Genomic DNA, 16,229 nt, shown 5'->3' with positions numbered 1-16,229 from the left:
AAATATTGATTCGTGTGTGTGAGCGCAAGGAGAATTGTTGAAATTGTTGATTCATAACGCATGGTGTTTATGTAGCAGTAGCAGCACGGTCATTTCAAAGGGTGGGGAAGGGTAGCACTGACCACGGTTTGGGGGTTTGAACCTCGTTCTCCAAAGCATCTAACCTTCTATTACAAGTCCCTCCAATTGCTAAAGATGTGCAATAACCGTCTAAATCAACCCCCTCTTAGACATATGCATTGCTCCATGTCCTGCCATGCAAGACGGAATGAATAGCTAGGAGGCGAAATCCAAGAGCAAGCCATCAATGTACTTTACCGCCCTGCGGCTATGGTGCGTACAACTCTTTATCCCCACTGTAATCGCATTTTAACTGCATTTCCATAAGCAATAAGCCATAATGTTAGTACTCTACCTCCACGCAAGTGTCTCTCGCTCTCTTTTAGTCCTGCTGCTGTCTCATAGGGAAAAAAAATCCCTTTAGGATTGTGTGGAAGGCTATTTTTATCATCTTGTAATAATGTTTTTTTTTCCTTCTCTGCACTGTATTAGTGGTGGTATTGGATTGTACAGTAGAAATCTGTGGGAAGTGGAGCAGAAATAACAAGGAAACCTGTGGATCGTTTGGAAAGTCACAGGTAACAGAATGGAGACGTCAGACTTAATGGAATTTGGCTCTGAGGCGAACTGTTGAACTGAAACACAAACAGCCACTTGACAACACAGCATGACTGACGAAACAAAAATGGAAAGATCTTTTTTTTCTCCTCCTGCATCAAAGCATTTATTTTCGCGGTGACCATGAACGTTCATAAGACTTAACGAGATGCGATGGGAAACCGATCGGCTCGAAGTCGCTGGTGGACTGATCCGGGATACGGTTAAACCGTAATGAGCTCCGTCACACAGGCAGGTCTGCAGAGTTATTACACCATCCAGTGAATCCCATCCTCGTATCATTTGCGTCCCGTCACGAAATGCCACCATAGGCTTATGCATGTTCGATTAACCAACCCTCCCATGCAAGAAATGAGCTTTTTGCTGCTCTGTATTAATGTGTTTAGCGTCGACTCAGATGAAATCCTAAGTATTGAACACGGACAGGTACAATCTGGCTGAACATTCACATTTACAACTAAACCACTTTGCATGGCTGATTGCTTGTACTGCCCCATAGTCAGTGCTCCAATTTTCCCACTAACTGACCGAGAGGGCGGGGGTTAAGTCAGAATATTGAGTTGAAGGTTTCAGGTTCAAACTCCACCACTAGCGCCACTGTTTGGGCCTTGATCAAGGCCCTTAACACTCATCTGAAGTTGGATGGAACGGGAGCATCTTTGAAACATAATCAGGCAATCTGGAGTTTATTTCTGGTCCATTGGACTTGGACTGCCGGGTTATACTCGTAAATTTTTGCAGCCATGCTAGCAAGGAAACGGAGTGATAAAAATCAGTACACAACATTTTTATTGACTACACCGAATAAGTGATTAGACTTAAACCTAGAAAATCAAACAAAATCACAGAGCCAGTTCTGCTCCTGAAGTCTATACTGTTTTCAAACTCTGCCCATACTGGGGATATGCTAAAGCTAGCATCTTCATATTCAAAAAGATGGATATACAGTATACAGTATGTGGTAGCACCAGAGCAAGCTGGTATAAATGTACAGTACTACTTCCTGTAAGTTTAGGCCTCCCTCTCAAATAAAGGCATAATGTATTTCCTGGTAACAAATGGCTTATATTTCATTTATACATTTGGCAGACGGCCTTATCCAGAGCAACATACATTTTTATCTCATTATAGATCTGAGCAGTTAAGGGTTAAGGGCCCTGCTTAAACCACTGAGATACTCCTGACTCACAACTGGACAACTACCACACATAGTAAGGTATGACATACTACTGTAGATGCTGGGGTTGATTTCTTCCTAGCCCAGACTCTAGACTCTACATAAGGGACATTCTTGGGCTTTCCTCCCACCCAAAGACACTTTGACGATTTGAGGTTTGAGTAGAATTCACTCGGACTGCTTTAAGCTCTTTAAGTCTTTAAGCCACGCAGCGCTGATCCCAGGGTGGTCCTGATAAAGTGGAGTATCAATGCTGCACAGTGGGACCTTCCTGTGAATCAGGACTCTTAACAAGTTGGATAAAACGAACCGCTAGATTCACTCACACACTCACACTCACACACACACACACACACACACACACACACACACACACTTGAGCTGTTGGTCTCGTTCTTTATCTGATCCAGACTCCTTGAACATGTGCAGACTTCTGAGCTGAGTCCCTTACACTGTGACAAATCTCTGCTTCTCTTGGTATCTGTAGGACAGCTTCCCTGTTTGTGTTGATTTTCTGCGTTTCATAGTTTAATCACGAATTCAGACAAACAGTCTAAACAACATTCTGCTTTCATTCCTTCTGCACTTCGCATTGAGGTTTTGAATAGACTGGTGTTGGTATGCAGCCAGAACCGGTTTCTGAATTTACAGATTTGGACAGAAGGCGGTCGGCCTTGTTTGGGGAAGAAGGTGCATAAAGGAGTCTTTTGCTGCATTTCTTGCTAAACAGCAGTCTGACGGAGAAGAGTTTTAGCAGGCAGGCTTCGAACTTACAGACCCCTACGGATAAACACTGGGCCATCTGCAGAGCAATGAACTCTGCTGGGCTTTTTATATTAACAGAGCGACCGGGCCAGATTTTGTAAAAAACCTTTTTATATGAAGGGAATTAGCATCAGTCATGAATGCACTCTTGACCATGACTACTGAAAGTAAGCCATAAAAACTGCATGCTCGATTGACGTTTTGAGAAATGTAACATCTCAGTACAAATGTCTGCATTGAGTAATAGAAACGCAGAAACCGAAGACAATTTGCAAATTTGTTCAGTAATAAAATATCACTTGAAAATATCACTTGAATATCACCCTGAAGAAATATCACTGATTAAGTTATTTGTTTCCACAGTTCTACTGTCTATGATTGTAAGTGGATCTAGTCTGCTAAAGAACCTTTTGACGTGTGGCAGAGGGCGAGAGGCTTCCACCGCTTAACTAGGGACAAACCAAAATTTTTACAGAAAACCGATCATCCTTTGGCGCCGCCTTCCAAAGGGTTTCACCTCATTATGAAATGTTTATTTCTCTTTTTTAAAGGTCTGCTTTCTAACCAGTGGCTATGAAATTTGATTTTATCCCTCAGCTTGCCAATGTTTTCTCTGAGTGTGTGTGTGTGTGTGTGTGTGGTCTGCTGGACATTTTCCCTTGTGTAACTGGACAGAAGCCATAGTTACATTGAGGGAGGTATATTACTCTGTGACCGCAAACTGTTGACTCAAATTACGCTCTTGTGTTATTGTGCAAGTGCTCTACTGCCACCCAGAGGTAACAGGGAGCTGCTACATTGCAGTTATTAGTTTCTGAGTTAACTGTTTTTGACCCATAGATTAGACGAAGGGCTTTTATAGTAAAACAGTCTCACGAAATCAGTTAAAAGTGCTGTTTGAGCTACACAGCCAGACGCCACCTTCAAAAAGATATTCACACATCTTTTTTTATATATGACTCGATAGCTCATTCTTAGCTTTTTGAAAAGGATACACCTTAAGCCAGAATGTTTGAGATGAAGTTCCTTATTAAACAGTGATGACTCGTTGATTATGGACATACAGTATGATTAAAGAAACGTTCTCCATTCTGCCTGCATCGGTAATCAGAGCAAGCTCGGCTTCATGCAGAAAATGGGACTTACATAAACACAAACAGTATGAGCTTAAAGTAATGAGGATACTCTTTTTCTATTACCAAGTTCGCTTTTATTTTTTCCCTATATTTGTCCCGTATACTGTAGTTTGTGTATCATATGCTTTTCTCCCGGTTGGGACTTTTAGATGAGCTTTTAGACAGCGCTCATACTTGAGCTTGAATTTAAAAAAAAAAAAATTGATAAAAAGTTTGTCTTTAACTAAATTTGCCACTGTGTCCTATGACCACCAGCCTTAACTCGCACCCAAAGAACTCTTTTACTGAAACCACAGTATGCATTGCAATGTATCGCAGCTTCTGAGAGTTCGATAGGAATTCTCTTGGAATGTCTCTACAGTACTTACTCAAATGGGGTGATAGTATGCAACCAAAATGTGTTACCCAATTTACATATTTGGTTCGCTCTTGCTTGGAAAGAATGATGCAGAAATAAGACAAAATAGAAAATACAAATAAAAAAAACAAGACTATGATATCACTTAAAGTAAAACACACTGGCATCTGCAGACACTCTTTTTGTTCATTTGAAAATGTGGAAACCAAAAATACTGCATGACTTATTGTATTAATACCAACTGAGAACTAACTCTCTTCCCCTTTTTCTCTCTCCAGTGTTCATCATGGCATCGGGTTTGCTGGTTTACCCCTTTGGCCTAAACTCCAACTTGGTCAAATCCTTCTGTGGAAATTCAAACATCTACTATGCCGGCGAGTGCCAGATAGGCTGGGGCTACATGCTGGCTATTGTTGGTGTCATGCTCACCCTGTTTTTACCCTTCTTTGCCAAGTACGCCCCAAAAGAGCACCTCCTGCCCACCCCACTACCCACACTTTTGTAAACCCGCCTCTACCATGCCCATCGTATCTTCACTAAGCTGTAAAGATCTGTATCGCCCCATTCTTTCTCTTGGTCAAACAACGATAATGTTGCCACCTTGGAATAACTGCCCGGAGGAGCCATTGTGTTCATTGTGTAATGTGCTGCGTTGTCTTCCTTCATCTGATAAGCTACTTCCTTTTATCAGCATCCCTCATGGTGTTTTTTTCTTGAATTTCTGGAGATTCTTTTAATTAAAAAAAAATTCTCACTGCAGACTAATTTATGCTTTTAATCACGTCAAATGAATGGCAATTTAATGCACTGAAAAGGCAACATCGGAAGAACAGCAGAGGAACCTATGTTGATGGTAAATCAAACATTCTAGTTCTACCTAATACACATCTGGATGCAAAGAATGCGAGAAGACAAGGAGGACTTTTCTCCCAAACATCAGGGATTATTCCAAACATCAAGAGGAAAGCAAGAAACTCAGAAATCTAGCATGCAACATCAAATAATGTTCAACTAACCAAGACCAATTAAAATTCCAAGGAAAATTCTGTTCTTGGATCCACTTGTCTTGGAAAGTTTTCATCTTTACTATGGTTCAGGCTTTGGATTTATAATGCCGATGAAAATCTGAAAGGGTTCGGAAAAATCTGCCATATATTTATCCAGTAACAACCAACACTGTGGCTAACAGGCTAAGCAGAAAAACCTTTTCTTAAAAAATTAATTACACAAACTGATGGGAATTTTTTGTTTGTTTTTTTTTTTTTAAAACATGTATGTTGCTTTTGAACCTGGGCTGTGACTGGTCAATGGACGTCCAACCATTGTAGATGAGGCTTGTGACCACTTAATGAAAAAAAAAAGAGAAAACAAAAAGCCAACAAAAGCACTGACATTTTCACCACTAAACTTGTGTTGTAATTTTAAATGACCTAAAAACTAAAACCTGTGTTTCTCTGTGTGCCATCACTTTTTTTGAGTTTGAGAAGAAATATTAAAAGCCTTGGACGTTTTGTCAAACTGAAAATTCAGGATTATACAAGATCAGGAGAAAGGCTAAGATAAAATACTATGTAATTAAAAAGATTTATTGATAGGGAGGAAGAAAAAAAACCAAATGCAACACTTTTTGCATGAAAAGTGGTTCAAAGCCTTGAAAGTCGTGTCGATGCTGTGTAAGGACAAGAGGATGATTAGCATAAGCAAGACTACTGTGTTTTGGCTGTTGATAAACTTTTAGCACTCGAGCAGGACGGCTGAGCATCTGGTAGATAAATCTGGACTGTCTCTCTCTTCTGACTTTTTCACTTCAGGGAGCACCTTCGAGACGTTGCGAATCACAACAACGGACGCTAATCAGATCCTTCTGCAGGAATCTGAAACAACTGAGGCTCTAAAGCTATAAAATCACAATAGTGCGATGACTCCTACTACGTTCCTGTTGTTATCATGCCTTTATTATTGCTGTTTAAATGGGGAAGGGCTAAGATCCCAGTCCAATCAGTGTTGCATTTCTTCTTTTTTTTCATTAGTGCACACAAAGTCAACACAGAGACAATACAAAACAAAACAAAACAGTTTTCTGCCCTAACCGACGTGTGCCTTTTTTTTTTTTAAACCATGACTAAAAAGACTTCAATACCTTTGATCAGGTTACTTCTGCTAAAACTGTAGTTTTGTAAATGCTTCCTTTTTTTTTTTAGTTCCTCCCCCTGTGATGTGCATTTCTGTGAGTGTCTTGGTTTGCTATAAATGCAACAGGGATTGCTTTGGTTGTTAGTCGTCCAGATGGTAACTCTAGCAAATTTACACAAAGCTGTACACAAAATTTTCAAGGGGACTAAAGGAGAAAAAAAGACAAAATAAAATTTAATGGGGATGACTGAGGGAGCACCATGGTCATTTTAGGACAAGAGTTATTAATCAGTTACTCTCAATGATGCATTTAACTGACAAAAAAATACTATAATAAGAGCAATACAGCACAAAATGAGATGCTTAACAACCTGAACTTGGCCCTTTATTTGTGTTTCTGCTCGTTACCCTTTTGTGTGATTTGTTCTCAGAATTGCTAAATGACTATATTCACTCTTCAGCTCTTAAGACTTTCTACTTTCCTTTTATTATCGTGATTAAGCATGCAGTGGCGTTTGGCTCTAAACAAAGCCACCTGAACAAATTTTATCCCAAACTGTGAGCGAGTGTATAACTTTTAAAAGCACCAATGAGGATAGAGAGAGACGTTTGCGCTCAGACAAACGTTCCCAGATGACGCCGTCATTGTGATAACCTTCGGTACAGTGATTCCTTTCGTCTGTAATGATAATAATTAATGTGTGTGAGGTCTGACCTCTGAATTCTGTAAATCAGTTGTATTTTAGTTTTTGCTGTGTGATTTTGGCTGTAAATAATTATTGAAGATGGCTGTTCATGCTTAAAAAAAAAGGTTGATCCCCTTTTGAAAGATCTATTTTGAGATATTACCTCATAACTGATTAGTGTTTGTTTCTCCTGACCCTTAACAAGACTTGCTGTTGTGTGTTTTTCTCTTTGCAATAAAATGTTTCATTAACGAAGAAACCCGACTTTGTGTCCTGACCTCATTAAGCATGTTAAACTGATAACAGAAGAAGAACAAAATGTTCAAACTGGAAAGAAAAGCCATTAATTTAATGGTAAAACTGGTTTATCAACACTGCTTTGTACAATTATGGTTCTGAACAAAAATTTAGTAAAAATGAAACACCTTTGAAACTATAAAACTTTCCTGCTCTGCATGTATTCCATCACATTTCAGAAAGCATCAGGACCTCGCTTCTCATCTCGGCATCTGATGCTCTCACGGCTTCTTGAGCATTTCTCTGCTCTGACAGCGACGCAGCCCGCACTGACACGCAGGTAAAAACATTTTTCTGTCGGTCGTAATTCCCTACGCAGCGATGCACCTGACCTCGGATTAGCCTGGGCAGTACCTGATCCTTTAAACGATACAAAAGAAAACATATGCACATATACATTTAGGGTTACAGACAGGCAGAGTTACAGACAGGCAGGGGACGTTAGTCTTTAAACTAAGTAATTACATTACAAAATTACTGTCTTTAAAAAGTAATCAGTTACATTACAGCGTTACTTTCTGATAAAAGTAATTAGTTAAAGTACTTTTCCATTGCAGAAAATAAACAACTCCTTTGTGATTCCTGATGCATGTTGTTTTAGTCAAGACCTTTATAATTATTCTACCATCATCCCTCAGAGAAGTTTGGCCCATAATCTGTTCACTTACGCGGTTTTTCATTATGATTCACTGCAAGTTTTGGCGCTGTGATTAGTTTTCCAATCTTACTGCTCGTTGGTGCTCGTATAGTCAAACCGCATGTGAGATAGGGGTATAACAGCAGGAATAACAGAGTGAGCGGGTTATCGGGTGGATCTTGTAGGACGACTTACACACACACACTAACAGATTGGGGATGTCTGCTGTCTGGCTCATGGATTACATAAATTGTCTGAATAACGGATTACATTTATTAAAAAATAACTAAATAACTGAGTACTTAAATGGTGGACCTAACATGTTAGATTACTCATTACATCAAAAAAGTAATCCAAGTACTCTAACACTGCAGACAGGTGTGCTAAATTAACTGATTCATCTGTGAATCCAGTTTAGAAGTGTTGCCCAGATATTTGTTTGCTGTGCAGCTTAAAACTAAAATATCTGTCACGTTTTCCCATTGATTAATTGCAGCCGTCGGCTGAGAAGGAAATCTAAAACGCATTCTGCAAAATAAAAAAGAGCAAACACAGAAGTCATTCAACCTTGATCAAGTACTCCTTCTATATATAATTTTAAACAGCAGGTTCTGACCCTGATTATTATTTATTTTCCTATGGCACTGCTGCTTTTAAAACTATGGTTAATATATTCTTTTTTTTTTATACCTATCATTTTTTTTATTTTTATTAATTTTTCTTGGTAATCGAAAAAAGGATTTCATTGTACGGGGTGGAACATGTTTCTTTACTGTGTATATGACAATGAAACTTGAACCTTAAAGTGATATGGATGGACGTTGGAAAGGTGTTGTTCGGGCTTTAAACCTGGAGAAACAGTACTTACGTTTTCATAGTACACACATGGCACTGCATCGTTTCTGTCCCTCATTAAGAAGCTCTTGGCACCAAATTTTCCTACAGTAACTGCAGAATCGAGAGTGGCTGGAACAAAAAAAAGGGAAAAATAACAAAGATACATTTGAAATTAAAAAAGCATTTGTGGTGATGTCATACTGCAACAGTGGTATGTGAGAATATGGTGAGACTCGCCAAAAATCTCAAACATCATAGGAACTTTGTCCTTGAACTGGCTCCAGTGCTTCATGCCCTCTATAACAGCGGTGAGAATTCGCAGAGATTTCCTGGGCGTTGCTTTTTCCTGTAAGTGGTGAAAATATGACAGGAAGGTTTTGGATCACACCTGATTTCCAACCCACATCAGGGCCATAATCCAAAATTGCGCAACAGAATGAAAAAACATAATTAAACAAAAACAGTAAGACAAAAGTCTGGTGTGACTTGATACTGAATAATTTGTATTAAAGCTTATCAACTAATCATCAAAATTGATAATGTTCAACTTCCTGTTTCCAGGCATTGTAGAGCCCCAAAGCTTTGGCTGGAATTTCAAACGATGAAAATTGTTTGCTTTGTGCAAACATATCACGTCCAAAATTAAATGAGCTTTCAAGTGTTCAAATTATTGAGTCAGTCAGCAGAGATTTATTAATAAATCAATGTATGAATCAATTACTTACAATCCTAATGACAGGTTATAATAAAAGTTATTAAAGGCATGTCTGTTTGCATTAGCCTAAATTACTTAATTAGCAACATGTTTTAGCTTTCTTTGCCCTCATGTTGATGTAACTCACAGACAAAGACAAGAAAAAAAACAACTTTCTATTAAAACAGCTCGACTAACCAACCTGATTCGGTTGAGTAATTTACCTGCTGCTGTACACGGCTTTTGTTTTGTGAAGTATTAAAAGTGTCCTCAACCCACATTCCCCTCCCAAGTCCACCAGATTTGATCTTCCACTGGGAGCTCTGAGTCTGAGCCGCTGGTCTCTGACTGCATGCTGCGGGAGCTGAAGGGGCGAAAGAACCTCTGGGTGGATTGACGTTTCGACTAAATGACTGCTGCTTCACGGGTTGCCTGGCAGCCAGAGTTTTATTTTGGATTTGAGCGGTTGAACTCCCACTCAGAAAGTCATCTTGCTTGAAACCTGGGGTTGTTGCCATGGGATCCTGTCTGCCTGGAGGTCTCTGTGGCCCTGTCTGGGACCTAGAAGGATTGCAAAAACGTGTTAAAAAAACATGTTCAAACTTTGTTATTTAACCACACTGCAAAAAAAAAATTATATAAATATTCTTGAATCTAGCCAAACCTAGCTATAATTTCTTAAAATAAGTTTACTGCAAACCAAACATAAGATTATTAAACTTATTTCTAGATAAATGTAAATGGGAATTGGTGGCTCATTGGTGGCACTGGTGTTTCCCGCCTACCATGGAGGAGTTCCAGGCTCGATTCCCAGCCAATGCCCAAACCCCGGCCACTAGAGGCAGTGTCCGTCTCAAATCCGGATAAGATGAGAGGGTTGCATCGGGTACGGTACACAGCGTAGAACCTGTGCCAAATTGTTGTGCCAGTAGAAAAAGACATTTTCCGACTTGCAATTTAAGTATTGTGTGACTAGAAACAAGTGTAATAATCCTATACAGTGGAATCTTGGATTACGAGCATAATTTGTTCTCGTATTTCAAAGCACTCGTAAACCAAATTTTCCCATAAGAAATAATGGAAACTCAAATTATTTGTTCCACAGACCCAAAAAATAAATACATAAAATAATGAACACAAAATATTAAGTAAAAATAAAACAAATTATCTTGCACTTTAACTTTTGTTTCCATTTGTGGCCGCAGGCCACATCTGTTTTATCGGAAAAATAAACAAGGAATCTATCTTGTTTAAATCTTATCTCACAGTGTTTCTGTGTAGAGCAGAGAGAAAGAGTGTGTGTGTCTGGGTGTCTCTGAAGGCGAAAGTACTGTAGGAGGAGCCTGTCTGTCTATGTGTGTGTGTGTGCGTGGCACGGTGTCCATTGACGCATGCGCACAGACACACAGAGCAGGCTGATACAGGGAAATGGATCTTTAACCTCTCTAATGAGACTTGCTTTTGCTTTACATGCGCGCTGTACACACGCATACAGACACAAAATAAAATATGTTTTACACACACACGTGGTCACAGTGTTATAGTTAACAGTACACAATTGCACGGATGTTAATTATACCAGGGGAGACAATTACCTACAATTGTGCAGCGCAAAAGAGAGGAAAACCATTGGCTCAGTTGTGATCACGTGGCGCTCGCCATCAAAACAAGAAGTACATGTGTGATACATAATACTCGGTACTTGTAAACCAAGACTTGTTCCAAGTCAAACCAAGTCAAAATTTATTAAAAATCTTTGCTCGTCTTGCGGACCACTCGCAAACCGTGTTACTCGCAATCCGAGATTTCACTGTATTTGGTTTGTATCTTTTTTTTTTTAATTATTATTATTATTATAAAAAGATTTGGCAAGATTCAATAATATTTCAATTGCTAAAATGCGTTTTGCAATGCACAAATAAATAATTACCAAGCATAGGTACGCTTCTGTGCGTGAAGTATAGGTGTGTATCCTCTCCCTGTTGAAGCAGTGGGCCACAATTTGCTTTGTTGAGTTGGTGGGATGGTTTGCTGGTTCCACTGACTTATCTGCGCCAGAGGCGCTCGATTCATTGACGGCTGACCACTCCCCATGTCTGCTAAAACAGCAAGGCTGATTAAATACAAAGCTGATAAAAGTTTTCGATCAGTGACAGTGTTTAATGGCTCCCAAACTTACTGGATGGATGGATGGCTGAAGTGAAGCTCAGCATGTCTCTGTTCTCGTATCCAGAGAACACTTCGCTCTCAGAGGGATTGGACGTCAGTGGCAATCTGCTCCGCTTTTTTTGGTTAAACAGTGGAACAGACAGACAGCCTGGACCAAAAAAAGGAAAGAAGAAGAAAAAATGTAAAAGCTGTCTTTGTAATTTTAATGCTGGTGGGACGATAACGAGAAATGAATCATACTGCAAAGTGCAACCTGTGAAACCCAGACCTGAGGATGGACCTGAAACTGGAATTTTTATATTAATATAAAACTGGCTAGCAGTAAAGTATTATGTGACACTGAGTCCTTAATGAAAAAAACTAATAAACTAGTGTTTCAAATTGCATATTTATGTATTATAATTAATGACTGTTATTGAGTTTTTCTATTACAGTTATTATAGGATACTGTATTACTGTTAGGAAAGTGGTCAGATATAAAGCTTATGGGACATACCACTCTTCACACTCTTGTGGAAGCCTTATTGGTCAGAATTGTCTGAAGTTATTCATAATTTTTTGTAATGAATATGAATGGAAATAAATGTAAAAAAACAAATTAACAGTCCACCCATCTTCCTTCAGTCATCTGTTAAAAGCAACAGTAATAAACCAATGATCATGTGCACATAGGCACAGGTCCTGATTTCTTTGATAATTTACATTTGTTTACACATTATAAACTATTTAACAAGCATGTTTAGGCAAACATGTAAGGTTCTGCATTATAGGGGGGTAAGGAAAAATGGTGACTGCATAACATGCATTAATATTTCTGACTTTATTATAACTGTAACTAAACTTAGAAATACCTCCGGTATCAATATATACCCTGTTTGCCATACACACTGTATGCTTGGGTGGGCCGCCAAAGTACATTGACAGCCATCAAAGTATATTTGCCCATCCTTTAAAAAAATCTGATCTAATTTGAACTGGTAGCAGACAGTTCCCTCTCACATTACCGCTCCAATACCTGTTTATTCTGCTACTGCGATAGCGGTGTACTGAGAGGCAGTAAATGCAATGGATGCCAGCTGTCGCAAAAAGAATAACAAGGCCGTACTGACAGTCACACATTCCAGGAAGATTAACCCTTAAAACTCAATCGGCAAGGATCCGTGCAGGCAACACAGCGCCAAGACTAACTTAGACATCAAACTGTGAATAATGGGTTTTCTGACGTCTCATGTAGAACCAAAAATGTGACTATTTTTTAAATGTGTAAATGTTACTACTGCTAGAATGTAATGTGTGGTAATGACGTAGACCTCAGCAAATGCACATATAAACACATGATCTTATGAATTTGTGCTATTTCTTTGCCTGTGTGACCCTTTTTTTTTTAAATAATACTTTCATATTTAGTTCATCATATTGCTTAGGTTGTGCTTAAAAACAGGACGTGTCATTCTATATTGCACAATCCTGACCCCATATATACAGAGTCAGCCAAAAAAAACACATGAGAAAAAGAAAAACAGTAAGACGTATATATCACTGATTTGAATAAAATTAGCATATTATTATCATATTATCATACACTGTACATGTTTTTCTTTTCCTGAAGTGTCTATACATTTTTTACAGTGCCATCTCTGTACATCAAAGAGTGTTTTTTTTTCACTTCATATATTCTCTTTACATATGGGTTGATAAAAGGCAGGGTTTTGTATGTTGGATCTCAGAATTAGGAAATTAATAGAAATATCAAATAAATTATTATATTGTATTAAAGGTCATATGTATTTGTTGTTTATTGATGCAGTAAACCACGTTTGTGCTGGCAGGTAATGCCTGCCCATTCTGCTGGATACCATCATAGGTAATTTTTTTTTAGACCTGTGAGAAACACTGATATAGACCAGTTTATCTTATGATGTAAACATTTATACAGCAGCCATTTCAAAACTTAAGAAGGCCACAGCTTAATTGTTCTGTGGCCCACACAAACCTGTAATTACAAAATTCTGATCAATGCATCACATATTTCCCTAAAAATTTTGTATGAAAAATTCAATTCAATTCAATTCAATTTTATTTGTATAGCGCTTTTAGCAATTTTCATTGCCGCAAAGCAGCTTTACATAGTCAAAAGAATTATTTAAGTTTGTATGAAATGTGAATTTGTATGAATCAAAATGGTCAGTTTGTCCCTGGTGAGCAAGCCGAGGGCGACAGTGGCAAGGAAAAGCTCCCTGAGATGGTAATAGGAAGAAACCTTGAGAGGAACCAGACTCAACAGGGAACCCATCCTCATTTGAGTGAAACAGAAAGCAGTAAATGATCTGCATTTATACAGTGTGTAGGGTGGGAGGCAGTTCAGCTATAATAGCTGATGTTAATTGATGTTAATATGGAGTCCAGGTAGTTATTGAAGACCCAGGTAGACTTGTAAGAAGTTCCAGTCATGAACTATCGAACTGTCAAGTCCCCAGAGAAACAGTTGCCAACACCAGTCAAGGCCAGAACCATTTTCTAGGTAGAGAGAATCATTCCCAGACACCAGACGCATCCCAGAGAGACACACGGGGCATCCATGTGACGAGATCTTCAGCCAGAAGCGGGGCACCAGGATGGGTCAGACAGGTCCGGAGGGCAGAGGGAGTCTGGATCACTGGCAGCTCAGGAACGACATGAAAAATAACAAGGAATTATAATTCCTTCTGGCTTAGTGGTTAGCACTGTTGCCTTGCACCTTCAGGGCCAAAGGTTTAATTCACGCCTCAGGTGTATGTGCTTGGTGGGTTCCCTCCGTGTACCCACCCACAGAGCAAAAGCATTCAGATTAGGCTAACTGGCGTTCCCAAATTGCACAAAGTGTATGAATGAGCATTTGTGTGTTTATGTGCCCTGTGGGTATTGGCACCCCATCCAGGATGTACCCCTCCTCGTGCCCCAAGTCTCCTAAGAAGTGTAAATATTAAATCAGAAAAATATTATGGTTTTGTTCTAACAAAAAAAATTTATTAAACGGTTTTATGATTTATTTATTTACTTTATTTTACATGTAAAATTGGGAATATTATATATTTAAACTTTTGTTTTAATTAAAAGGATTTTTATTTACTTATTTATTCATTTTATTTATATATTGCAGTAGACCTGACGCGGTCCACCTGCAGTACTCTCATGGCCCACCAGGCGGCAGCGGCGCACGTTGAAAGACCCACGTAAAAAACACAGGTCTACAGGTCTAAATTAAATGATGAGCTTGCGAAAGTGAAATGCGCATGTGCAGAATAGTAATATAATAATAACACTGTTTTTTTTTATTAAAACAATGTCTTTGCTTACTGTCCACACAGCTACATTATATTAAAAACTTCACAATTTAAAAAATAACGTAGCTGTATGAACAGTACAGAAAGCCATTGTTTAAAATAGCCCTGAATTTTCAGTAAAATTATCGATAGTAGATGCGAAGGGAATAAATAATAAATTAACTTCGATGTGAGCTGAATATTTTACCCTACAGTACCTGCCGTTGTTCTTGGTTGATTTTCGTTTCTCCTCATGACAGTAATAAAAGTGTGTAGAAGTGTACCTGTAACACAAGCAGTATACTTAAATCAATATGATATTTACATGACAAAAACACCACTGGTATAATAGATAAAACGAGACCCGTGACTATATATATATATATATATACTGTATATAAGGTATATATTATGCGGCGACATCTAACATAACTACACTACAAACTGAAGAACTGTGCTAGCGTTAGCTTAGCTACCAGAGTCAAACACAGGAGTTCAACATACTTCGAAGTGTATAAATGTAGAATTTTGTACAGTCTCGATAACACACCGTTTTTTTAGAGGAAAGGACCGCGGATACACATTAAACCGCGAATAAACCGCAAATTACTTGTTTTAACTGTTTTAGTAGCGCGACGAGCTAACTACATCGCCAAACATTTTATTCATAAGAGCGCGCGTGCCAAAGGCGCGCGAGCACGTCACTTTTCGCGCGCGGGATCACGAGATCAGATTCAAGAGTTAAAGAACTTTATTAATCCCAGAGGGAAATTGCTTAGTAGCGTAGTGCACCTGTTCATTGTGGTGCATACTGTATTATAACAGCCTGATCAGTGCTGTAGACTGTGGTTCTGCGGTTTATGTGTGAAAATCTCTGAAGTATTACAACCCTGTGAGCAGAGTCTTATCAGTTTGCTCTATATTGTGAGGGTTTACACCCTTAATCCAAAAAGTGTTCACAACAGCTAATGTCCCATACTAACAAACTCACTTACTCATCTCTATACTGCTTTATCCTGTATACAGGGTTTTATCCCAGTTGGACGTCCAGCAGATTCAAAGCCAATCCCTGGAATACTAGGACTAAAGCAGGAATATAATATTTGCAGAGGATCATGCACACATATTCTAATAAATGTACCTTGACCATTCTGTCATGTTCTTGGGATATAGGTAGGAGTACGGAGGACCAAGAGGAAACCCATGTACACACAGAAGGACATGAAAACATGCACTTTCACGTTGGTGCATTAAAACACAATTTTGAACTGTCCAGTTACCAGATCTGATAAAAAGTTTAAGCATAATTCTTTACTCAAGTCAAACAGAAATAATAAATTAGTATTAATATATAAGGTGT

General features: G+C 38.7%; 2 protein-coding genes across 4 annotated transcripts in view; one reads left to right on the top strand and one right to left on the bottom strand.

Moving 5' to 3' along the window:
- LOC128511772 (LHFPL tetraspan subfamily member 7 protein) overlaps positions 1-7,190 on the top strand; it is a 142,428-nt gene extending 135,238 nt beyond the window's left edge. Inside the window, exon 3 of the mRNA XM_053484754.1 lies at positions 4,393-7,190. Coding sequence (XP_053340729.1) covers positions 4,393-4,619 — 227 coding nt within the window. The 3' untranslated portion in view covers positions 4,620-7,190. The remainder of the gene's footprint in view (positions 1-4,392) is intronic.
- A 31-nt stretch (positions 7,191-7,221) lies between these two features.
- On the bottom strand, positions 7,222-15,526 carry LOC128511771 (spermatogenesis-associated protein 22). Of its 3 annotated transcripts, none has more exons than XM_053484751.1 (8): positions 15,374-15,526; positions 15,088-15,153; positions 11,578-11,715; positions 11,329-11,497; positions 9,623-9,959; positions 8,942-9,050; positions 8,736-8,833; positions 7,222-7,590 (listed from the first exon to the last, which is right to left on the bottom strand). In XM_053484751.1, exons 2-8 carry the CDS (start codon positions 15,122-15,124, stop codon positions 7,399-7,401), a joined length of 1,080 nt encoding a protein of 359 aa, XP_053340726.1. In that variant the 5' UTR covers positions 15,125-15,153; positions 15,374-15,526; the 3' UTR covers positions 7,222-7,398. The 3 variants fall into 3 exon arrangements, with proteins under 3 accessions (XP_053340726.1, XP_053340727.1, XP_053340728.1); XM_053484752.1 differs by having other exon boundaries at positions 15,420-15,519; XM_053484753.1 differs by having other exon boundaries at positions 7,250-7,590; positions 11,329-11,494.
- Between the last annotated feature and the right edge of the window lie 703 nt (positions 15,527-16,229).

This window comes from Clarias gariepinus, chromosome 24, assembly GCF_024256425.1.
Source record: "Clarias gariepinus isolate MV-2021 ecotype Netherlands chromosome 24, CGAR_prim_01v2, whole genome shotgun sequence".
Classification (NCBI taxonomy): Eukaryota; Metazoa; Chordata; class Actinopteri; order Siluriformes; family Clariidae; genus Clarias; species Clarias gariepinus.
The sequence above is the reverse complement of the archived record's forward strand: the minus strand, read 5'-3'. Positions and strand labels throughout refer to the sequence as shown.